General features: G+C 37.7%; 1 protein-coding gene across 3 annotated transcripts in view; it reads right to left on the bottom strand.

Annotated features, from left to right (window-relative positions):
* Nucleotides 1–25,799, bottom strand: part of LOC147178492 (vitamin D3 receptor A) — a 65,180-nt gene that overhangs the window by 15,051 nt on the left and 24,330 nt on the right. For all 3 annotated transcript variants that reach the window (XR_015094058.1, XM_086068319.1, XM_086068320.1), the window contains 2 exons: nucleotides 6,815–6,962; nucleotides 4,971–5,101 (listed from right to left, as the gene is read on the bottom strand). Coding sequence is in view for 2 of the 3 variants with exons in the window: in XM_086068319.1 (XP_085924445.1) it covers nucleotides 4,971–5,101; nucleotides 6,815–6,960 (277 nt within the window). In the remaining variant the exon portion in view is untranslated. The remainder of the gene's footprint in view (nucleotides 1–4,970; nucleotides 5,102–6,814; nucleotides 6,963–25,799) is intronic.

Below are 25,799 nucleotides of genomic sequence, written 5' to 3'. Positions count from 1 at the left end.
ACAAACATTAACGCTGTGCTTGGATGTAGGAAAATAAAAGTGTTATGTGTGATGATTACATTCGAATGTATTGAAAAATATTGAATACAAATCATACTCAAATAAATGTTCCAAAAACAAGAGTAGAGTATCAAAATGATTATAAATGAATTTGGCAGTTGACTAGTTGTCAAGTAATCAAATAATCGTTGCACTGAATCGAACCAAACCGTATCCTACTGAATCGAACGGAACCGAATCGTTCAATTTTAAAATCGAACCTTCCTTGTATCGGATCGCACCGCATGTATCGAGATGTGTATCGATTCGTCTTGATTGGAGAGATTTACACCCCTAATAATAATACTGTAGTTTAGTCAGTGTCCATTTGCAGAATTATTAAATCTTGTGAGTCGATACAGTAATATCAAGAACCTATAAATAGAGCCCTTCTAAAATGGCTGTAAACCCTTGTACTGTATATGACGTTTTTTGGGGGTGAGCCAAATGAAAGCTGATAGTCACATCTTGATTATTTGATTTGCATTGTGGCAGGTACACAAAAAACTTCATTTATAAAATCCTTCTTGAATTGTAGATACCTTACAACATAAGAAAGAGCTAATAATCTTACAATGGGGAAAATGGCAGTCATTTGAATGCGTATTAATATTTTACAACAGAAGGACTGGTGGTTCATTTTAAAAAATATATACTGGAGAAAAATTCTGTTGTATTGTACTTTTTGATAAAAGATGAGGATTAAGGTTGAGTTGGTTGTTTTGGCTTGTTTTAAATGTCAGAATAATACATTTCCTGCAAGAAGGCATGTCATGTTTGCAATCTCTTCATATGGCTCATACAGCTGGTGGTGGATGTTTAAGTGCCTTTTGCCTTATTCATGCAGTGGGAAGAGTGGCACGGTGAATATGGTTGAATAGTTTTGAGTGTTTATGGTTACTATTTTAGGTTGGACAAGATGAAGGGCTCTCTGGGGAAATTGCTAGCGTTGCGTGCCATTTCCGTATGTCGCACAGCTTTACATTATTTTTGGAACTTTGGACTAAAGTCCTACTACTTCGAACTACAGGGCTCCAATCTAGACTGCTCTAAAATAGTTGCATTTTGCTTCTAAAATTTGATTTGTCTCTCTGTGGGTGGGATTTTCACAATAATGAATGACTCATTTCTCATTATCCCTTAACGTTACAAATTCATTTGTCCACATTATCAACCTGTAATCATTTGACTCAACTTACATTGCTTGTTTGTTGGACATTAGAACAGTTCTGCTGCCATGACCAACTTCATTGTGTACTGTAAGTCCAAACACCAGCTCTCTATGTCTAAGGGTCGGGGGTGCACACGCAGTCGTCAATTCGTAAATTTGTGGGCAAGATGTAAAGAAAGGAATTCAATTGCTTTAATGGTAGTAAAAGTGTGTGTACGAGGTAAATTGAAATATATTTTGGGCTACAACTGCCTTCAATATTGAAAAAACATTGGGGTGGGGGGGTGGGGGGGCTGAATATGCCGGGTTTTACTATGCTGTTATCAGGCCACAGATTTTCACAAACAGTAACATGCTTAAAATAAAATAAAAAATCATCTTTGGCACTGAATGCTTTTTATTCTAATGAACGACTTGAGACGTTCTTGGCATTAAATTGGTAAAAAAAATAAAAAAGAAGCCCACCCATGCTTGAAAATCCTCCAGTGTTGCTGAATTAAAGCAATTATGCAAGAGTGAATGGGCCAAAATACCAGCACAGCACAAAGATGTCAAAGACTCATTGCCAGTTATAGAACTGCTAAGGGTGGCCAAAACCAATTATTTAGGGGCAAACACTTTTTCAAACAGGGACAGGTAAATTTTTCTCCCCCTCCTGTCAAATTATCATTTAAAAACTGCATTTTGTGTTAACTTTGGCTATCTTTGTCTGATTTAGTGATCTTAAACATTAAAGCATAACGTAACACTTAATCAACTTCTTTTTTTTTTTGCTGAAAAACTGTATAAATTGGTGTCTACAAATGCTGTCGACATGTTCTGGTCATTATTTTTACATTTTAATATAAGCTTGATTTGAGGGCAAAAACCGTGTGTTTCATATAAACAAAGCTGGACAAAATCCATTGCTGTGTTTGATATCATTTCTAGGAATTGTTCTCTTTTTGAGAATGCTTGCACAAAACACAGTTTAACTCCTGGGGGGTATCAGGAAACCGATGTTGGTCTCCGTTATAAGAACAGCTGTGTTTTGACTGAAGCAACATCAACATGGTGGCTCATGATCGAGCCTTTCTATCTGCTCACAGTAATGCAAGAGATTTTGTTTGTAGGAAGGAAGCCATCATTATCCTGTATTGGCGCTGCTCAATGCACACAGTGTGTGTCACACTTATGTGTTTTGTTCCAAGGGCAATAATTAACTTATCAGTTTTTACAGCTAAGTGCTGTATTACATTTTTTAAAAAAACACACACACACACACAAAAAAAACAATGGCTTCGGTACAATAATTCTACAGTACATTTCCATCACTATTTATTTAATGCTTATGCCACAGACTGTGTCCAAATGAGAACATGCTGTAATAAATGTTAATGAATAAAAATCTGCTGATTTAAGTATACTTTAATTTGGATGTTTCTTGTTACTTCCATCCGACATCACCTCAGTCACAAATCCCTCAGCCTAATACTTTTTGCATACTAAAGGTAAACATCATTAGCTTGATGTGGTAATAACGCACATACAAAGTGAGTAGAAATAGACGGGGGCTGGCTCGATGGCTCTTGTAGTCGCTTCAGGGAGCAACGCACTGACCCCTGAATGCCTCTGCCCAGCCCATATTATCCTTTTGACTCTCTGCCACAGTGACCGGATTACCCATGAAGCGCTCAACTGTGTAGACAGACAGACAGACTGACTGCCAGACAGGCCATAACTGCCAAGAAAATGAAGGCCTAAAGCCATGAGGGCACAGCTTACAGTGACATGAGGTGGCCTATCTTTCAGATAAAAACAAACTCTCCTACTGCAATTTGATCCTTGAATTACACTTTTTGATTTGGTTCATCATTTTGTGACATCATGTGAGAGGGTTTCTGTTTCACACCAGGAAGCGGCTCAGAGGGAGGCTCAAATGTGACAGCCGAAAATGTTAGGGTAGGAGAACTTTTCTTTACCATAAAAAATTTGAGCAAAATAAATATTTTAAAACAATTTTTTATTTTTTTTATTAGCATATTTTGAAGGCTGATTACAGCTTCTTCTTATTTTGTTTTTGCTATTTTTATAATATACAAGTGAGTGCTGCTCTCACAAAATTATGGTACCGGTATATTAACTGCTAACAGAGTTGGCATGGGCAACAGTTATTTATGGTTCAGGTCTTGCAACTTTAACTAAATACTGGTCATTTTGCTTAAGTCTGTAAACAACTGTTTGAAGTGGCTTTTGAATGATTGCACTTTGGACTCCAAAACCACAGAAGCAGCATTACATAACCACATGATGTAGAAGTCAAAAACAAGAACACCAACAGTTTGGCTACACAGCCTTTAAAAGGCTCCTGAAAGAATCTGGCTGTCGAGCATATTTGGTTTTCACCTCTTTGAACCTGTCCTCATTAATTAGGCTTCAACTGCCCATCCAAATTCAGCTATGCATGCGGCCTCATGCCAGCAGCACCCACTAAAACCATTCCTTCTGGCACCAGTGAATCGGCACAGTTTGGTCAGTGTTTGGCTATTCGAGGGACAAGTTTGAGCCAGTTGGTCTCCAGCCAAGATTGAGCCTACAACTGCATTGTTTAGGCATTGCCTTACAAAAGCCAAACCAACAACTTGAGCAGACCAAAGCACTTGGCAAAAGAAACATTTACGGTTTGTAAAGTGACTAATTGGATGTGGTCATGTCTGGCCTCAATAGGAGAGCTTCAGGGAGAGTCACTATTAAGGACAAAAATAAATATTAAACTTGGAAAAATAGGGGGGAAAATAACAATTAGTAAACTCATTTTCCCCATAGGAACAGAAAATAATGTGAAAACGCCACGGAAAAATCTATGTATTCAACTTAGGTGCACTAAGCGTATGGCAACGCAAGATGGCCACCGGTGGCACACTTCTCGCTAAGGCGAGAACACGGCATTGGGAGTCCAGGTTATATACGTCCGTGCTGTGTTAGCCTGCGAATCCATCTCTGAGTGACCGTGTTTTGTTTTTTAAGCTTTTGAGCCAGCACAGCATGGTAGTGTTTTCATTTTATTTTTTTACTCAGGAGTACACGCGTTTGGGTGGGATTGCATCACATCGGAGCAGGGCGCACGTTCTACTTTAAGTTTTTTATCTGTAAAAATAAATAAATAAATAAAATAAAAATAAAAGTTCCACTTTATGATTGTGTCCTACTGTCCTACTTGTTGTTGATGCCTCACAAAAAAAAATAATAAATTAAAAAAGATATATATATATTTCTGAAGCCTGAAATATGGCAAAAGGTCACAGAGTTCAAAGAGGGCTAATATGTTCGCAAGGCATTCACATTCGCAGTCATTTTGCTAAGTACAATTTTACGTATCAATCCTATTAGTGATATCAGTATCGATCGGTAATTTTCCTGCTAACATCAGTTAACTTGAAGTCTTTCAAGCCAGATGTACGCAACAATCACAATATAACTCCAAAAGATAGGGCTGCATTCAAAAGTAATTATGAGGTATTTAATGTGGAATAATTTCTTTAAGCCCGTATCCCACTGAGCGGCGAACATCTGCGACACAAACTAATTTTTGTTCAAAATTTCCTTTCGACTGTTAAATGAACATTGAGGAAGCGTTGCGAGTTTGAACATCGACGTGAAATCAACATTTGTTAGTGTCGCAAACATTCGCCCCTCAGTGGGATACCAGGAAAGTTCTTAAAGGAAGGACATTTTCTGTCTGCAAGAATACTGTGTCAACAAGTAAGAGAGGTGTGCTCACACTCTTTCATCATGCCAATGTCAATGCAGCGCTTGAGACGACAGGCCTGGCAGTGACGTCGGTTGTCTTTGGTGATGGTACAGCTTCCATTGAATGGGCAGGTGAAGGCGGCTTTACGCTTCATACTGCGCCTAGCAGAGTGAAACATGAGATTGGTTACAATCCTGAATAGTTATTTATGACCTGCTGTGGTTGAATGCTACATCAGAAATGAAATTGAAATGAATCACACAGAACGGAACACATTTCATATTCATGACAATGGATGGAAATAGGCTCATTGAAAAAGGGGAAATGTCTGAACTAGTGATGCACTGAATAAAATTATTAAAGCCGAAAGAGGATGTTGTGGTGACGCAAGCAAAAAAAACAAAAAAAAACAAAAACGCTGCAAGCAAGCAAGCATCTGTTTGAATTAAACACCAAACGCGGGGATGAGCGTCTCCTGGCTGCTCGCTGGCATTTATGAGTACTGGAGAGAGGGGTGTCGCTTGGTAATCTACAGTATTGTCCAGCATTTCAGCGGGTCGAAAAAGAAAGCGCTGCTGAGAACTGCACTAGAGGTTGAGCTACTCTTTCTCCTGAAACGCCTTCCTTTTTTCTTTGATGAGAGCCCCTTGAACGCTTCCACTTTTTCACTTGCATTCTGGTGGCCGTGTTTAACACTTTAGCTAATGTTAGCACAACTGCTATCAACAGTTTTAAACAAGTAAACACTTACCACTATCTCCGGCGACTACAGACCTGTACAGGACGCCGTGTGTGCACTTTGCCTGTTCCTAAAGCCGAATGGCTGGTGCGAAGAAATCATTTTATTTATTTTTAAACGTTGGTGAATATGTGAATGTGCCGATTTTAAGTGTGCCGCACCATGTACCGCTGCAAATAGCCTACAAATGCGCCATCCGCACAGCACCGCACACATCCGTGCCCGCCGGTGCGAACTACTGTATATTAACTACAAAGTAAATCGCACCGCCAGAAAATGCTCAGTTGCTCACCCCGTGTTTGGTGTTTAATGTACCATTCGCCAACATGTCTGTGGTGTGGACACATTTAAATTTATATTGTGCTTTGTTAAAATGCCAGTGCTAAATAAAAAATGTTGGGGCGTTTCGGTTTTCGGCCAAGCAATTCTCATTTTCGGTTTTGGCTAAAAAAAAATAATTTCGGTGCATCCCTTGTCTGAACGAGGACAGGAAAAAAATATTGACGATACTGAGAATAATGCAGCTTCAACGGGCACACATGGTTAAAAGAGTTAATCAGAGGCTTGGGTTCACACTTAAAATTAACTCTAGTGCGATTGTGTGTGCGTGTGCGTGTGCGTGTGCGTGTGCGTGTGTGTGTGTGTGTGGTATCATCTAGTGCCTGGTATGCGATACACAACCTAATCAGAGTGTGTCTTCATATACGTCATATTGGCAACTTTGGTCTGATAACCAAAATGCCTGTTTGAATGCCAAGCAAATCGAACCAAATGGTCACACAATGGATAATTTTTTACAGTCACAATCTATTGTGACTGATATTTATACCAGGAATGGGGGTTAGATGAACTCTTATTGATTAATTACGTGGAACACCAAGATTTTATTATTTGTTAAATAATTCAAGTAATGACTCAAAAATTAATGAATGAGATTCTGCTACAATTAAGCAGGGTTTTTTTCCCTCTCAAATGCCAACTAGTGGTGGTTGCAGCCAAGTACTCCAAGCACTCCATTTGTCCTCAACACACAATTTCACACAATCAACACAATTCGAAACAACTGATTAACACAATCACTTATTCATTTGTTCAAAGTGAACATTATAGCATGGACAGATCCATCCCTACTTACCTGAAGAAGCCCTTGCAACCCTCACAAGTCATGGCATTGAAGTGGAAGCCAGTGGCCTTGTCGCCACAAACCCCACAGATCCGCGGGGCATTGCGATCGAATTCATCTGATCCCGCCACCGACGTAGTAACCGTCATGGGCTCCATCACTGTGGAAAACAAGAGAGAACATTTTCAGAACTTTTTGTTCGTCCTGCTGACAACTGAGCAATCAAAAAAAAAAACATAAAAGCTTGAATATTATATATATATAAAAATGCCACCAACATAAGTAAGATTACAAATCAGTTTGTTTCCTCTCTGCAGTGCGTTGAAGCAAAATTGTAGGGATGCGCCTGGTCAGATGCTCCTATGTTGTCCCTCTTATAAAAACACAGGTGTTGGGTTATTAGCATATTTAGTGGAGGCACTGACAGTCTCACAATACACAACCTGCTATTGCCTGAATGAATCAGCACAGACAGGTGTAAACAAGCAAATGATGCCTTTTTAAAAATCAGGAGGACAATGACTGATTTAATTCTAAAACTCAAAATTTTGTCAATACTTGATTATATTATGTTTAATAATGTCTCCTTACCTACATGAAATGTAAAGACAGTAGGGCTTGGGCGATTATGGGAAAAAATATATAATTGATTTCAAAACTACCATCATTCCTGCACGTAGAACACTTCATTCTTGAACACTATTCTTTTTGTCAAGTACTAAATAATTTTGTAATTATCGATATGTGAAATTCAATTCTGATGTATCCACACATTAACTGCTTTGCATCTTTGCACACATTCAAACCGTGAATAAGCATCTACCTGATCTTTCTATCATTTTCATCTGATCTTATTTTGTTATTCTATTTTTATTTTCACAAGTTTGGGACTTACGTAGTGGGCTAAACGTTGCGTATCGTATTTCGTGCCATATCAGGTGGAAATGCGAGTTGGTAGGTCAATAAAAATTCCTTGAGTCTTTGAAACTTGAACTTTAGATATAACTTGGACAACCAGACAATAAATTTGTAACAAAGTCAAAAAATATATATATACTAAACTAATAGCAACAAAAAAATAATTAATAAATAAACAGCTGTTCATGCTGTGTGTGCGTTGACCTAAATATAAATCGTAATATAAAATATGTGCCTTCAAGTATTGTTATGTTTCATATGTACGTCTTCCCTTATCGTTTGAGTGTGACTATTACTTATTTGAAGGATTACCACTCCCAGAAGTCGATGCCAATTTAACGTTAGCATGTCAATGGAATTTTACATTGACTTTAGCAATAGCACTGCTGATGTTTTTAAAGTGAAGCATGTATTGTATTTAAATATAATGTGTAATTATATTTGTTGTGTGTTTAGTTTGACAGTTAACACCAACTGGGATGTCATTAAACAGTTTAAAATACACTTGCAGAGTGCAGAATTACAAGTCACACGCTTGCTGTGCAAGTAACATGGTGCATTCAGGGTGTTTCGCAGCATTGGGAACTTACACACACACACGCAATATAAACTGATATTAATATAAAACCTGTGTATGCATTTGGATAAATCCTATTTACTAAGTTGAGCTTTTAAGTAGACACAAAGTATCAGGCATAGGCATTTGGTTTTTCTTATTCAAGACAAAAAAGGTTTTTCGTTTTACTTTGACTAGTTTCGGCATCAACTGCCGCCTTTCTCAGAAGCTGTTGATGCCGGAACTAGTCAAGGTAAAATGAAGAACCTTTTTTGTCTTAAATAAGAAAAAACAAAGGACTATATCGATTTAAAGCCAAGATGAACTTTTTAACAAAGTATCAGGCATCCAATTTGACACAGCCTTTGCTTTGAGAGTCTTAAGTGTGACTTTCCTTGGATGAAAGCAAAAAACAAAAAAACATAGTCTAAGGTTTAAAAAGAGGATTACGTCCAATCGACAGATCCGCAAAAGACATTGGTAAAGTTGGGGTCAGATAAGACTATCTTGGCACACTGTCGACAACATCATAAATAATTTGTGTTTGTGAGAGAGGGAGGAGTCGTGTGAGGAGAAGACAAGCAAATGAGGACAAGGAGAGGAGGGGGATTCACGCTATGAATTTGCGTGCACAGAGGGTCACGTGACTGCATGATGTGGCCTACGTGCATCAGAGCACCCACTGATGCATATCTAAGCAGGACAAAGGAGCAACTGGTGAGGTGGTGGAAGAAGTGAACTTGTGGATAAACATTCGACTGCCCTGCATTACTTTAATCTACCTGGTAGTTCATTGGATTGGGGGCAGCATACAGCTGCCTTTCTGTTCCGTTTTACTCCAACCTCGCCTGTGCCCCTCTCGGCCAGTCAAGTTACTGTCTTGCATTTGTCTTGTGCTCCGACGATCATAAATCTAATGTTCCAGTTTGTAAAGCACATGCAGTCCATGAACTGTCTTTGAGCTCTAGCATGAAGGGAACCCCTTTTCTCTGTTTGGACACACAGTCTTGCAACCTAAGAGCCATCTGTTCAAAATGGCTTTTCTCTTGCTGTTCAGTCGGTAGTGTGTTTTCATTATCTTGTACCTTGTAATCGCCATTTAACAACACTCCTGCCTCGGAGACACTTGGTTAAGATCAGCACATATCCGGGACATTATGTTGTCGTTTGGTTTTGTAAAAAATCGTATGATCACGCGAGCGAAGGTCACACCAGGAAGTGGTGACAGCAACGACAAAGGTTTTGATAGCCGAAACTGTTAGCAAGTTTGGGTCATTATTATTGTTGTCTTGAGTCACTGTTTATTATGTTACATTCTAGTTTTTCCAACAAACCAATAATTTTAGGAGTAATTATGGACACTGGTAGACATGCATTGGTTAGAAGAGTTAGTCAGAGGTTTGGGCTGTGTTCACACTTATAACAAACTCTGGTGCAATTGTGCTGATAGATTTTTAGTTTTTTTGGTGTGTGTGTCACCAGTATCATCTGCAACTTGGTGAGCGATAAACAGTTTAATCCGATTGTGACTTCATACATGTCATAATGGCAATTTTGGTTTTGCCAAGCAAACCGAACCAAATGTGCACGCTATGGATCATTTTGTACACTACACTACACTCACAAAATATTGTAACTGGTATTTATACCAAGAATGGGTGTTTCATTAAATCTTATTGATCAATTATGTGGCAACTTAAGAGCCACCTGTTCAAAACAGCTTTTGTCTTGCACTGTGTACTGTTCAGTCGGTGGTGTTTTTTTCTCTCCAATCATTATCTTGTAATCGCCATTTCAAAACACTCCTACCTCGGCCACACTCAGTTAAGATCAGCACATATCCGGAACATTCTGTTGTTCTTCGGTTTTGTGAGAAATCGTTTGATCACACGAGACCAGGTCACACCAGGAAGTGGCGACAGCATCGACGAAGTCTCATGTGTTGACAGCAAGATATAAGAGAACGTATTTTTACAGCCAAAAAATACTTGTTTGAACACAATCAACTTTTGAAGGCCAATTTACGGGGTGCGTATTAAATCAGTGCGTTTTGTTCATAATAATCTGTGGTAACCACTGTAAATTAGACTACAATTACGCACACTTTTGAGGCTACATTCAGTCCGAAAACAAAAATACAGTGTCTTGCCGCGTTTCACATGGTTTCGTGAAGGAGCTACACAGGAGGGGCTCCTCCTTCTCCAACAGAAAAAAATAAATAACATCACTAGATTGTGTTACTTTGGATGGTATATACAATCCAAAAAGTCAAATCAAAACCATAATCCTTGAGAGAGATGCTCACAAGGTTTGCGGAGGTCTTGCGTGAAATAACACACAATGGCTGCTCAAGCTCCAACTTTTGAAACAAAAAAAGTGACAGAATGCCAAATTCTATTTCTGCTCTTATTTTTGTTGTCGTTGTTCTTTGTTTGTCTTTTTACTTGTATTCAAAACAATGAGTGTCTGGTAAAGTAGTAACTCATCCGACAAAGTCAAATCTGTTTCAATCCGTGCAGAAAGTCAAAACTGGACTGTCTGGAATTTCTATGTTCTGTTTCAATCCGTGCAGAAAGTCAAAACTGTATTGTCTGGAATTTCTATGTCATAACTGTTCTTACCACCTCCATGTCACACATTTGCACAGTAACCACAATTTAGGTAATAGGTTTCAACACAACAGTAGTATAGTCAGCAGGTGAGAGAGATGATCCAATAAGTGATGACCTGAGCACACTTTACACAAAGTCCTTGAACTAGCACATGCTACCTGCAGCAAGTTTGCTGACGATTAACATGGCTGTATCTCCAAGTTGAGGTTGCATAAGAAATGGTAATATGACGGCACAAAAACAACCTGTAAAAATAATTCAGAAATATATTTCTGAAAAAGACTTAACAATGTGCTACATTTAGTTGTGGACATTTTATTGTTTAAGTTTTCTTGATTGTTGGGGCGTGTCTAAAGCAGCACCCAGTGACGCATGTGTCACTTCTCCTCCATTATAATAAGAACTGTGCACTTTGGTTTGCATCAGTGATTGTCCGGTAGAATAGCTGGTTAGTTAAGATTACTGTACTAGGCTCATATCTACCTCTCCAATGTGCAGTTCCCCCCACAAATGTATCAACCCTGGATGCCAGAATTTACATAACAGCTCAGTTTTTTATTTTGATTCCCACGTGTTACACATTTTGTTTTATTCAGGCTACCCTAATATATTGAAATGCAAAGCATTGTGAGGTTTATTATAACCAGCAGGAAATATGTGCTCAATGTCTCCCATGTAGTGAGAGCCACGGGTTGAATAATGTGCAACAGTGTTTAATAAACAGTTAACTTCCCCTAAAATGTATCTGTTATGTGGACCCAAACACCGACAGCACACCAAGCGAGGAGGTGAGAGAACCCGCCGCCCGCCCACGACAGCGAGGAGCCGCGGTTAAATTTGTGAGGTAGCTAGCCTTAGCGTGGAGAGCCCCGCAACGACCCAATGGGATGTATTCCAGCTGCCAAAGGCTTTAAGCAGATACATATTTGAGGCTCAAACATGTCGGGGTGTGTATGCATAAGGGGTACTTTGACTTTTTAACATTGACTGTTTAAAAATGTATTGAATTGAGTGCAGTAGAAGTTGGTAGCTATTAAGCTGAAATGGTTGCGAGATAGGTATGTAGACAGAAAGATATTTCAAATGTATCAGCAACCAGGAATGCCTGAGCTCACAGTTGGCTGCTGTCTTTAGGGATTTTACAGTGCACAGGCTTCAGAATTCAAAAAGATAATAAATCCTTGTAAGTGCAATACAAAGTAATCCGAAATAGAAACTCCCAGCAGGATAGAGAATACAGTCATGAAAAATCTGCACATTTTTCGATGAACAGATTTTGGAGGTTTTATAGAACGCTCGAGGTGCACATTGATCTGCACTTATTACGTGAGAAGAAAGTATTCAGTCATTGTCATTAGTCGATTGGTCTTTAATTATCCTGGCACAATAGACCTACCCCTCTACCCCTATAAAGAGGAACATAAAGATCAAAACAAATGCCCCATTGTAAAAGGAATACAAGAGATCATCAAAGTGAATCATCAAGTGTAAGAGACATGAGACAAAAATCACCCTAAAGGCATTTTTAGTACAGATAACATGATTCAACAATTGCTTTGGCAAATACGCAATGAAATGGCCTTGTCAAAAATTAGAAATTTTCGGGAATTTTGGAAGCTCATTTCCACACCCCACTGTTGTTACCCTGTGCGCGTGTGACTTCAGCCGCCCAAGCGGTCGTCCTCACTGTTGACTCTTCAAGCGGGCGATGACGAGCTGTCAGTAAGTTGCTCGTTCTGTTTTTATCGTTTCATTGAAGCGGTCTCACAGTAAACAAAAGCCAGGGGCATATAGTCACACAAGACATGCCTCTGTAATTTGATTGATCTTTTATTTTGTACTTAACTAGGATGTCAGGTTCCTTGGTTCAGCACGGTAAAAAAAAAAAAAAAACATTTTAAATCAGGACCTAATTGTCTGTAAAGTACATAAGTAACCCTCACAATCATCATCACTCGACTTGTTGTCACTCTTGAGGTCCATGACTGTATAGAGTTCAGTATGAGAGGGCAAGATGGGAAATAGAATCATAAAGGAAGGAAGGGCCCTATAGGCAGCACAACGGGAACATTGCCTTCTTTTACCGCCAGCTGCCTTAAGGAGGGCCTCACTAACAGCCTGCCACAAAAAAAAAACTCCAATCCAGCTACACCAGTGCTTCATACACACACCCTCAGAATCCCACCACTTGCAAACCAAACAGTCTGTTAATGTAAGTCCATAAACTGTCTTGAGGCTTCTAAGAAGCTGCATTTATTGCAATGTACTTCAAAAACCCCTACCGGCATTTTTAGCTTCTCTTTTGATTTGTATAGCAGCCTTTTAGGCAGCAAACTATATGAAACTATCTGTTGCACTTTGCTTCATGATGACACAAAAAATAAAATTACATAATTGACATACAGTCATGGCCCCCCAAAAAAGAAAGCCAAATCGGATCATTACACACAGAACTCCAACAATGGACTGAACACCCACAACGTCATATTTGGCAGCACACCAATTGGAAAAGTAACTGAAATAAATTGCTTCCTGTGACCTTCAACAAGTTTCTTATATCTCTCTGGAATTTTGCCCCACTCTTCTTCTGACAACTGCTTGAGGTCTCTTACATTTGAAAGGTGCCTCTTCCCAACTACTGTTTTGAGAGCTTTGTGGAATATAAATTAAGCAGCAAAATACGCCCATTTTTATCCATCCTAGGGAGTGGCTATTTTGCTACTTAATGTCAACTGAAAATGACATCACAGATCGGGAATGTCACATGACCAAACCCAGAAAACAGGTGAGGTGTGATGGTCATTACATCAGACCTTAGAAACATTTCATGAGGAACTACCAAACAAAAATATATATACAAGTTAAATGGTAAATTATGAAATTTTAATTATCATAAATTAATAAACTCAATTTAGTACCAAAATAATTATCTTGTCTCAATTCAGTAAAAAAATATATATACTTAGCGTGAAATCTCGGCTTGTTAAATTGAAAACATTTTTTTCTGTTGGATGAATGGCAACAGTTATTATTAGGCAGTACAAATTTAATAAGAAATTAGGATTACCTAAACACCCATTCAAGTCTTGCACAACCATGTGAAAGAGAACATTGTGAAGGAGATACAGTAAAATATCTCTCGTTTGGCTCTACCACTAGAGATAGTATGTGGTTGTATGTGTTGCATTGTTTGTTGAAGAGCAATTTTTTTTAAACACGTTTAACAGTCATTTTATTTATATTGTATATCTAAGATAATGTATTTGTCTACATTTCATTTTCAATACAAATGTTTAATATTCTTGAGAATCGAAAGATGTTTGCTCTTAGAAAGGATGCGCTTTATTTTTGCTCTAACATCATCACTATATCAATGTGGGGGGAAACATGATAATATCAGTTATCGTTTTAGTTTCTAGGAGAATATATCATCCTGAAGAAATGGTATCATGACAGGCCTATTTGCAATACAATTATTTCTTAAAAGGTCTATTTTTGGAGTTCTGTGTGGAATAATCAGATTCAGATTTTTTGTTTTTGTTGTTCCAATGCAAACAAAAGAAATGAACGTGAATACCAAAGCATTTGTAATTGCTGCAGTTTTCTGGGAGAAGTGGTGCATTTTCTGAGAGAAGCACAGCGGTGCCAATGTTTTTAACCATGACTGTAAGGCTTTGTTCATCAATTTGCAACACCGATTCCTAAGGACGCCTGTTGGATGACTGATGAAGCATAAATAATTTTGTGAATTTGATCATTACTGCCATGGTTTAGCAAGTGATTATTATTTGACTGACAACAGATTATGTCTTAATTAATTTAAAGTTCCATCCATTTGCCATAGTATTTAAATGTGCTCTGTCCCCGGCCGGGCCTCCTGTGCTCCCCCCCCCCCCTCTCCTTGGCAATCCAAAACAAGTTTTGAACTTTGGACCTTGTTTTCCAAGTAGAGGATGAAAACTAACAGGCAACAGGGGGAGTTGTGAGAGTTAGGGTTAGGGGAGAGGGAGCGAGAGAGTGAGGCAAAAAGAGGTTTGTAAATAAATTTAACTTAGGAGTGAAAAGAAAGAATGAAGGTTAGGATAGAACACAAAAAGAAAAGGACTGGACAGAGGAGACAAGCTAAAAATAAAAAAATAAAAAGAGCATGGGAATAAGGAAAAGATGTAAATAGCAAGAAAGCAGCAGAGAAGAAACAAGACTTCTCAAGAGTACGGATCATGCCAACTTGCCAAGTCTTAAAATTCTGTCACCTGCGAAATCATACCAATTACCATATCAATTAACTTACTATTAAGAACTCAGTCAATTAAATAAAACTGATATGGATTACATAATGTTGTCAAGGATCTCAGGCTTTTGACTTCTTCTTGGCTACAACCAGTCGAGGCGATGTTGAATCATTCCCAAATAGTTCGCTGTTTAACATGACATCAGGACCGACATGGAGTCAGCCAAGGGCTACATTAATCGGGACCACTACATTCTGCTCATCATAACACTGGCATTGGAAAGTGAGCGAGAGTGAGTGATATGAGAACATACAGGGATTCCCTTCAAACCATTTTTAAAACAGTAATTAATTGACACCTTTAAGGTTTCACCCATAATCGAACAAGCAGTCTAATACTCCTAATCCTAAACTTCCAATTAGGTCTTATAATGAAGTGGCTCCTATTAAGATGTACAAATTGCAACTGATAACTGATAATAGCTTTTAAACAGATCTAAATTCTTGAAAACTTTAAATGAAAACAATTCTTGGGCAACTTAAAAAAGAAAGGAATTTTGTTTGAAATTTTGATTGCATTTATAACATAATAATTGATGCATTGATAAGACCAAAACCTAAATGGGACCATCGCAAACCATGGTAAAGCTACGTTCAAATTGCATTCACTGATACCCAATTAGTATTTTTTGTTGAATCCGATCTTTTTATATACTTGTTCACATTACAAAAACAAATGTGACGTCTTAATGTGAACGGAACGCGTCTATTTTGTGGCACGCACGCACATAAAGCACAGTGACGAGTAAACCCCGGTTGACACGGCAAGAAAATTTAGCCCAGAATCTCCCCTCCCGACAATCGTAAAGACGGTCTCATATCCAAAAGATAATCTTAACAAATAATCCTGCCGCGTGTTGTGTATTCAGACTGATCTCTGCTGCTCGGAAGAACGTTTGGGCTGCTCGGAAGAACGTTTGGGCAGCTCCAATCTCAAATCGGGGATATTCAACATGATAGATTGTTTTGGCCGACTTCTCACTGTGTGTGTTGTGCCCCAAGGACAAAACGAGCATACAGCCGGTTAACAGTGACGTGACAGTGACGGGCAGCCAATAAGAAAGCAAGGTGGGGAATCCAAATCAAAACAGTCATGGTGCAAAATCCATCCTGCAGCATCATTTAAACACCTTTTCTTTTTATGCCACACTAAAATAAACCACAAAGTATCGCTACTTGTCCGCCATGTTTCTTGACTCTGAAGTCACATTTAATCTTGATAGGTTTTGTGAGGTTTCCCATCTAACTTGGAAATTTTCATGAATAAATTAGTTTGTATGTGATGTGTTGATTTTGCTGTGTGGCTGCACACCACACACTGTATATTAAATACTGTTATAGCATTTTTTTTCTCATTGCGTGAACTCTACGAGTTTGGAAGTTTGCCGACAATTTTAAAATCTTGCCGTGTAAACCTGGCTTAACACACACAAAAAACGACATCTCACTGCACAGTGTTTACAAAGGTAAATATGGTCCTGTCTGTCGAGCTCATTTTAGAATGACAGAGGCGCAAGGCCGGAGGAGGTAGAAATATTGTGGTGATATGAGCAGACGCTCCTTGATCTCATTTCATGGGATCTCATTTCATGGAGATGTCTACTAAAGATGATGTCACATTATTGCTGCACGTCAGGAAGGAACTGTGTGTGTGGCTGAATTACTACCACAGTAAAGTCAACACAACACTGTTACTCAAAGTCAGTAGTCACCCTTCCAAGAGTTTTTGATGACATGTCGAATGTGTAAGGATGAGCATGCATATCTGATTTTTATCCATATAAAACAGAGGTCCAGGTCAGATTAGAAAGAAAAAAAATGTATACTGTACTGTTTGCACTGAATTAAAAAAAATCTGATGCTCGTCACATAGTCAAAAAACTAAACAAAAAAATTGGAAATGAGCTGTAGAGTGAACTGTGAACATAGCTCAAGATCTCTCATTCAGCACACCATGGTGAGATCACATATCACATCTCTGACCTTTCAAACTAAGACTATGTAAGAACAGCAACAGGCCAAGTGATTTCCTTCAGATGCTTCGACGCATATGATCTTAATTTATAGAGCAGAACTTTGCATTAACTCTGATTGTTTCTTAAATAATCTATACATCGTAACATATGTTTCTTATGGAATGAATAATCTTTACATCATGGGGGAAAAAAAATGAAAAAACATTTTCTAGGCAGTCAATGCAATAAGACACCAAATTAAAAAGTGTCTCAAATGCCTACATAATTTGGAAACCTTGAATATTCGCTGTACAAATAACAAAAAATAACATGAGGAATAAGCGGTTAAGAAAATGGTTGGAAATATTACTGCATTATGTACTGGATTTATAATTATACACACATGTATAACTGTAAATGTTTTAATTAAAAAAATTAAAATAAAAAAGATGACCAAGAATCGTTGATGGACTCTATAATAATTTTTCATATCATGGCAACAGCCACCCTACTATTCTCACACGCAAAAATGTCCAGCCATCTTTCTCTCTCTCTCTCTCTCTTTTTTTTTTTTAACCTAAAGCTAGTAAAATGTGTTATCGCAAAAGGAAAACTGCTCTGTTGCTATTTTGTGTTGACATGGAATGGGGCCAAAGGGCCAACAAGGTAAAGCATGTGGGTAAATTATTAACCGGATAAACAGGGTTAGCAAGCCAAGAACAAACTACATACGTCCAGCACAAAGCAACAACTGATAAGAAAAAGAGTAGAGTTTAATAGTTTGGGAAGGCTCGGGGAATACACAACATAATGCAAGGAGTGTGGTTGTAAAAACACCTAGATAATAGAATAAAAATTAATTATGAGTCAACCATAATGTAAGCCTCTTTTACACAGAAATCACACACACTTGGTGTATCATTTATCCACCCTTGACTTTTACACAGAACCTAATGAACACAGCCTATTGCTACAACTCTGTACACTAACATCTTGTTATTATTATAATATATATATATATATATATATATATATTCTTGTTGAATTAAAACTAGTTTTATTTTTTTTAAAGATCCTTGGGCACCCTAAATTAAAATTAAAATGTATCCATATTCTAACCAGTGCCATCATTGACTACATCATTATGCACTGCAGTTTACATTGACATGAGTTGTCCACTTTTCGCATTACCCATTATTTGCATGTGAAGGCAAATATGCATGTGTAAGCGCTAGAGCTGTGCACGAATGGGTGGTGATTCGGTCATTCACTCCAATTATAATTTGCTGACTCGGATCAAATGGTGTGACATCACAGTAACCGGTGTTTTTTTTATACGGTACTGTTTAGCACGGGTGCATTTTGACAGTTTGACAGTAACGGAAGTAAAACGAGAGGTGCTCATAAAGCGAGCCACATTGAACTACCATCTGTTACGTTGTCAGAAAATGTGTTTTCCGACCGGTCACTGAAGTGCACATGAACATGATTGGCCCCTTTGACGGCGAGTCATCCACTCTTTACTCTGAGTGGCTGCCATGTTGAACAGGGAGTCCCGTGATGGTCTATCACACATGTCTGATGTTAGTAACAAAACAATATGCGTCAAAATTGCTAAAGACATTTCTTATGAATTTATTGGAGCCAAACACACGCAAGATGCTACATGGGCGTCAGCAACAAGACAAGGTGATATCTATGTTATCAACATAGAGCATGACTTCTTCAAGTAGCATGCAGGCTAAAACATCCAGTATTTGCCATGAAGACTATTATTACAGTTTTACACCATCAAAGTATGCAACAGACGAAAGGGAGTTTGCAAACATAGACGCTGGCTGGCGGACCTTAGAAACAAACTTGCTTAGCATTAGCATTAGCTAGCAAGAACGAAGCTACAAGGAGTCAGTACTCTAGACGTGGATAGATTTAAAATGGACCAAAGACAAAACAACATCAAGGTGACGGCACAGGATCCTGGAGCATAAAGTAAGCTATTTGAAAAACCTTTCCATGAAGTTGGTATTATGCTACAACAACTCAATATATTTGAATGAAATAAGTGAATATACAGTATGACAGGCTTTGCGAACGTATGATGATGTTGTTACGCTGTTTTATGTGCACTCACTAACATTTATCATTAAATATTGTGATCAAATTGGATTTTTCATATGTTGGACTATGAAGTGTTTTTTCGGCAAAAGTACAATAAGTACGCGATTCGAGTTTATTCGGGACTTGGTCGTCGATGTGAAAGAGAATCTCAAGTGCTGATGAGGACGGGCCCAAGTCCAGGCACGAGTAAGTGCAGAGCGTTGAGAGGGCATGTTTTAAGAACAAGCCTAATATTGGGAAAAATCCTCCCGGCATGCAACTCTGCCTTAAGGATGTCTTTAAAAGGGAAACAAATTAATTCCTTTGTGCATTATTCCCACGTGTTCGTGTGACTGACAAGGACTAAATGATAAATGGCAAACATGCTCAAAAAATGAGTCACAGCTATAGTAGGAAATTATTAACCCTGCATATACAATATACCACAATAATATGGCACAATAAAGTAGAGAAAAAGGCTTTGGTTAAAAATAATTTACTTTTAACCAAACTGTGTAATTTTCCTCTTCAGATGCTCGTTTTTGGTTATTTACAGACTTAAAATCTGTTATCAATGTTATTGTGCAGGTAGTTGAAATCAATCCTAAAACCCAATACAGGGATTAAAAAAAAAAAAAGTAGCATTGTGCAGATGACTACTGAATGTCTAGACTGCTAAGCATGCAAGTGTAACTCTACACGTTTCTACCGCCCACCAACCCAAATACACAAGCTGCTTTTTTACACAAACGACATTAAGATGGAAATGTTATGGCACTGTTACCCAAAACCTCAATTTGTACACTAGACACCGTTGAAAAGTAACATAACTCTATTCTGTGAAAGAGTACAGCCTTACATGGCTTTGAAACTGGAGAGGTGCAGACCAGCAGAAGAATGACACTATGAGAGAGTAGAAGATTACAAAAGTAACAATTACACATAAGGTAATATTGCTGTTTTGTTGTTGTTGCTCTATGCGATGTATGGCATTGGGAATAAAAAAAAACTGATGCTTTTTGGTCATGTCAATGCCTTACTATACATACCTCACATTTTAGTCGGCACCAGGTGTTCGGCTTATCTGTGAATTGGGTTGCTACTTAGTTCTGCCACCCGCACAGTCTCACTTTTCTGTCATAGGCTTATAGTGGTCAATGTTACAGAAGCACCACTGGAGCCATTTGCTTATTGACCACTGCTGAGGTGGTCTTGAATAAGGCACTGGATGGCAAACATCACAGGGGTGCAACATTCTTCTGCCATCTCTCCACAAGCGTGTCACACTTGTCTTGATATGCAACAGGAGCCTCCCTGTTGGAGTGAGTAAGAGGAAATAGGGGTAGCATGTATGATGGCTATTCATAATAAAGATTTATTCAAGTAAACAGCTGCAGATCATGCTGAGCCATGACAAATGAAAAGATGTTATTAGGCTTCAGTCCATATTAATCTTTTACACACTGCATGTGAACAAGAGAAATTCAACATGTAATTCAGATAAGAGCCTCATATTTATTATTTCAGTTCTCCATTTATTGGCAAACTTACTCTCACAGTCAATCTTAACTGAAGGACACAATATTATTAATGGTTTTAAAAATACATATCGATGCTAACTACATAATAACCACTTTATGTGCTTGGTAATAAGCGGAAATACAACTTTTAATTGTAGAGCAGCTCGTGTCTTTAAGCCACCACCCATGGAACATCTTAATGAAGCTATATATTTTATAAGCAATATCTTAAAGAAGTTGTTGTCGTGATCCACAAGGGAATGATTTTAACTTGGTCCGACAGGACTATGAACCTGATCATCACAAAAGTAGATATAAATACAGGTAGATTTTACACAAATGACTAACACACCTGTGGTCTACCACACAAAGCGATTACTTTACTTTTCTATGGAGGCTATTATGAACTCTGTGGAAATGAGAGAAATGCGGGATGTTTTTTTTACACGTCTACATTTAGTGACAAATATCTCTCTTCTTTCTGTTAAACAAGGCTACAAATCTAAGCAGCTGCGAGAGTCCTTTTATTTTTATTTAACAGCTGTACTGTTGTGTCCATTTTTAATTTTGAGAGAGAATATCTACAGTAATATTATTTAATATCTCCCATTGCCTAGTATTATTTTGTATAAAAAAAATAAAAAAAGAAGTTCCATATTTTGTCATTTTGCAATAGTAATGTTTCAGCATTGAGGTACTTAAACAGGTATGATATTGAAATAAAAATGTTGGCATCATAACAATACTACTACTGTATGTCGTTCATACTATCATTCTATCCATGCAGGATTTTCTCTGAAATTTGGCAAATCTGTCTCACAAATTCAACCAATCGCTGTAACTTTTGTGTAACTTCTAATCAGCGCTGTTTTCAGCAATTTTAGGCAAATGTAATTTTTATGCCAATTAAATTCTTCTAGGGCTGTCACTATTCAATCTTTTGATTATTCAATCAATTACTTGGGTAATCGCCTTGACCAATCTTTCTTTCTTTTTTTTAAAGCAGAGCAGTATTCACGTATGTATTGGCAACTGTCCACTTAGCAATCTAAATGTATCCCTGAGAAGTATTCAAACAAGTCCCTGCAAATTTACTTCCTTGTTTAAATAATTTGTCCCCCCCCCCAAAAAAAAAAAAATCACCGCAGTAAAACACCACTCAACAGTTCACAAATGTTCATTATAAAAGTGGGGAAACAATTTTGTTCTGCGTACAATATTGTGAACATAAGCAGAAGTTAACGATTGACGACCACTCAACCACTTTTTGATCAATCTTAAGTAAAGTAATTGTAATATTTGGAGATGATCCTTAGTTGCAACATGTTACATTAAAAATGCACCACTCAATCGCCCACATGAAGTGAAACTTGTGAAAGTATAAGAATCTTTGTATATGAAATATTCACTACTCAAATACAACTCTAAAAGAGGATTTATTGTAACACCTCAAACCTCACTTTTGCTAAAAACATTATTTTGACAGCAACACACCAAATTCTCATTCCTGAAGTAAAACTACAAAATGGTATAAAATAAGTATGGAAGTATTTAGTCATTGTCAATATAAAACCTGTCAATGTGTGATTGTTTTACCATAGCATTTAAACAAATACATGCATTAAACCTGTCACGTCATTGCGCCATAAATTTTGGTTCATAAGAAACAAGAAGTTTCATCAGAATAAGTCTTTCGTCAAATTGAACCACAGTTCCTTGAATTATAAAATTAGACTGAATGTTAAAAACAACAACAAAAAGAATCATTATTTCCTACCCACTACCTGGCATCCATAAATGAGGGAAAATAACAGGCTGAGTGAAAAACAACAGTGTCTAACAGAAAAAATGACTCATCTTGCTCTATTCCCCCATCATTCACTCTCTCTCTCGCTCTTGTCTAGTTACCAGATACAGAACATCCTGAACACAACACCCAACCTGACCGATGGCGTAATGTGCACAAACAAGCTCAGTCTTCTGTTCTGAAAAGTTTGCCTGAACTAAGTGAAATGTAAAAAAGATCGCAAGATCCAGATGATGAAACATAATACATAAATGAAAAAGCAGAGATGTGAAATGTTCATGTTAATTTAAAATATCTTAAAATAGATTTATTTATGCATACATGCATGTAAGAGTATCATTGGGTCCCAAATAAAACAGCAATATGAGCATCTTCCCTGTGATTGAAGTGTTTTACAGATGCAAAATGACATGTGCAAAATCAGCCTTTCCTAATTTAGGAATAGTTGATGACACCTGCTTTTGACTAAAATGATCCGCATAGTTTGTTTGTTTGTTTGTTTTTCCCCCCGGAACCTGTTGCACAACGAACACCAATATGAGGGGGGAGCTGTGACAATGGGCAAAACAAGGCATTACAAAAAATAGAAGCACTGACGTAATGCCCATTTATACACACACGCATACACTACTTACTAAATAGTGTGCAAATAGTTGTTAAAGTTGACCAATGTGAAATTCTTAAACTGGTGATTGTTTTTGTTTTTGTTTTAAATGCTTTTTTTTATTTTTTTTATTTTTTTATTTTTCATCAAAAGCACATTTTCACTGTTGGTGGTATTTTAGAGGAAAAAGGGAATGTTCGGATGTTTGAAACATCACTAAGGCAAAAATTATTAGCAAAAAAACAAACAAACTGTTTTCACATATTTTGTTTCAAAAATCTTGTTTTCAGTAATTTTTGGGTCAAAAATAGGTTATTTGGATGAAACCAAGCCATGTTCCACTGCTGATTACTGTACTTATAAAAAAAAACTGAATAAGGTAGAAACAAACTAGTTGGATATGTTGAAGTCGTAAAGGCACAAAATTGTTTGCACGATACTTGGTTTACAGTACAGTATATACTTGTGTTAATTTGTCGTAGTCGTGAACACTTACAAAACTGCATGTCAAATATTTTGTAAGTTTATACCTGTAATAATAGTAAATTACCTGGCTTTAATATGTAATATTTGACTTTATCGTAGTATAATATAATGTATAATAGATCAGATACTGTTATTGTAATAAAGATTAAGTAATTGCTTGTGTTTGTTGGAAGAAGACCTTGAAGAAATAAGCACATATTAAATCAGAAAATGTGAAAGTGGGTAAATCGCAATTAGATTATTTTCCAAAATACATCTCTATTACAAATTACAGTTTTTGTGTGTGCGTTCATGTGTGAGCGAGTTAAAACTACCCCTACAACAGGACTCCAACCTCCGTCGGTTTGACAATCTCGGCTTTGTGCTTGTATGTGCCACTTCATGCTTCATCCACAAGTTTTATATGAGGAATGTGTGGTGTCCATTTCAAAAATATAATGAACAAAATTACATTACAGTGTCCAGTTGTCCACTGAGAACTGTAACACGTTGAAAAAATCAAAGTGTTATTATATCAGCTTTAACAAATCAGTAAAAAAAATACCAATCGGTATTTTAGCCATATGTTGGGGAGAACTGTGAACACACAATCTAATCATGTTGATACAATGCAAAACCTAAAATGCTGTTGATATGGCAAAAATAAACACTGGGAAAATAATGTGGAAAATAATCTACATTTAATTATTGTGAGTCATGTGGTCAGTCGGCTGGTCTTTTGATCTCAAATGAAATGTGTTCCAAAGGTTTGGCCATCTTCTAAAAAAAAAAAATGATGTCACACGAAACAAAACTGTATTTTTGAATGTTTTTCACTTGTATTTTGTAATTGTATGGTTTAGATGAATACCAAGAATTAAGACCCACAGAAGAAAACAAAAATATCTTGGTGGTTGGTAACAAAGAACCACACGACAACCTTCGCAGACCAAACTTTCACCAATACAACACAACAACACAAACACATGATCAAAAGGTACAGGAAACCATGGAGAATTTGTAAATCTCTGCTGAATCCATCACATCCACATCTGTTAAACATGAGAGGTATTTTTTTAAACAAGTGGTTTGAGTCACCACATTTGAAAACAGAACTGGACTCCAAGCAACAGCTACAACTGGATAGTGACTAGCGTGGTCATAAACACGTGGAATGAGGGATGTGTACAGTGAATTATGTCGATGTTGATGGGAGTTCCAGTCGAAGCGATCCATCACATGTTTGCACTGCTTATGCTTTCTTGCAAAAGTGATCCAAATAGTTCTGATGGTGACGGCGTCTCACAAGCTCAGGTAAATAATGCTTGGATTGCGAGGGAAATTTGGTTACACTATACAGCATGGCACAGCAAAGCTCACTTTTAAGGTCACTACACAGATTTTCCAGTGGATTTAGGTCAGGGCTCTGACTGCAACATTCAGTTTCTTCTGCATATTTGGCTGTATTCTTATTAGGCTCATTGTCATGCCGAACAGTAAATATCCTCCTTCAGTTTTCTAGCAGACATTTAGCAGGGTCTGTTTGCCCAAAATGTATAGCATTCAGAAGTCCCAAGGTTAGGAAGGTTAGTTTTTAAATTCCACCTCAGTGCCACACAAGTAAACGACGTTTAATGGAATTAAAAGTGTGCCCACACAATAAGGCAACGACTGGACTGCTCACACTGTACGTTGGGAGGGCATTGCTTCCACCTACTGCATGTGCTATAGGGGAGAGTAAGGATGGGAATTTCAAACTGTCAAAACAACACCTTTATGTGGACTTGCTAATGCCAATGTTGCAAAACATTTGTAACAGACTATGCTTCTCTAAATTGGGTGTGGAAGCATAGTGACAATAAAAGCATCACTCTGGTTCAAAAGCGCAAGACAAGATGAACGACTCGGCCATTATATTACCGTGGTCTGTTTTTTTACATCAGAAAAAATGGTGATTTAAGAAGGGTGTGTTAATTTACTACATCCTCTTTATACGTTTCAAATGGAGGCGAATGTGAGACCGTCTCACCGGCGGGTAGGAACGTTGACAAAATCAGTATACAGTACATGCAGAGAATTAAGCAAAACAAACACCACCAACTACCGCCGGCGGGGGAAGGATTACGTATAAAATGTAACTGTATAGACTTGTTAGGGCTACTGCTTGTTGCA

This window comes from Leptonotus elevatus, chromosome 2 (assembly GCF_054856555.1).
Source record: "Leptonotus elevatus isolate MCC_2025b chromosome 2, RoL_Lele_1.0, whole genome shotgun sequence".
Taxonomy (NCBI): Eukaryota; Metazoa; Chordata; class Actinopteri; order Syngnathiformes; family Syngnathidae; genus Leptonotus; species Leptonotus elevatus.
Note: the sequence above shows the minus strand (reverse complement) of the source record. Positions and strands in the feature narration are given on the sequence as shown.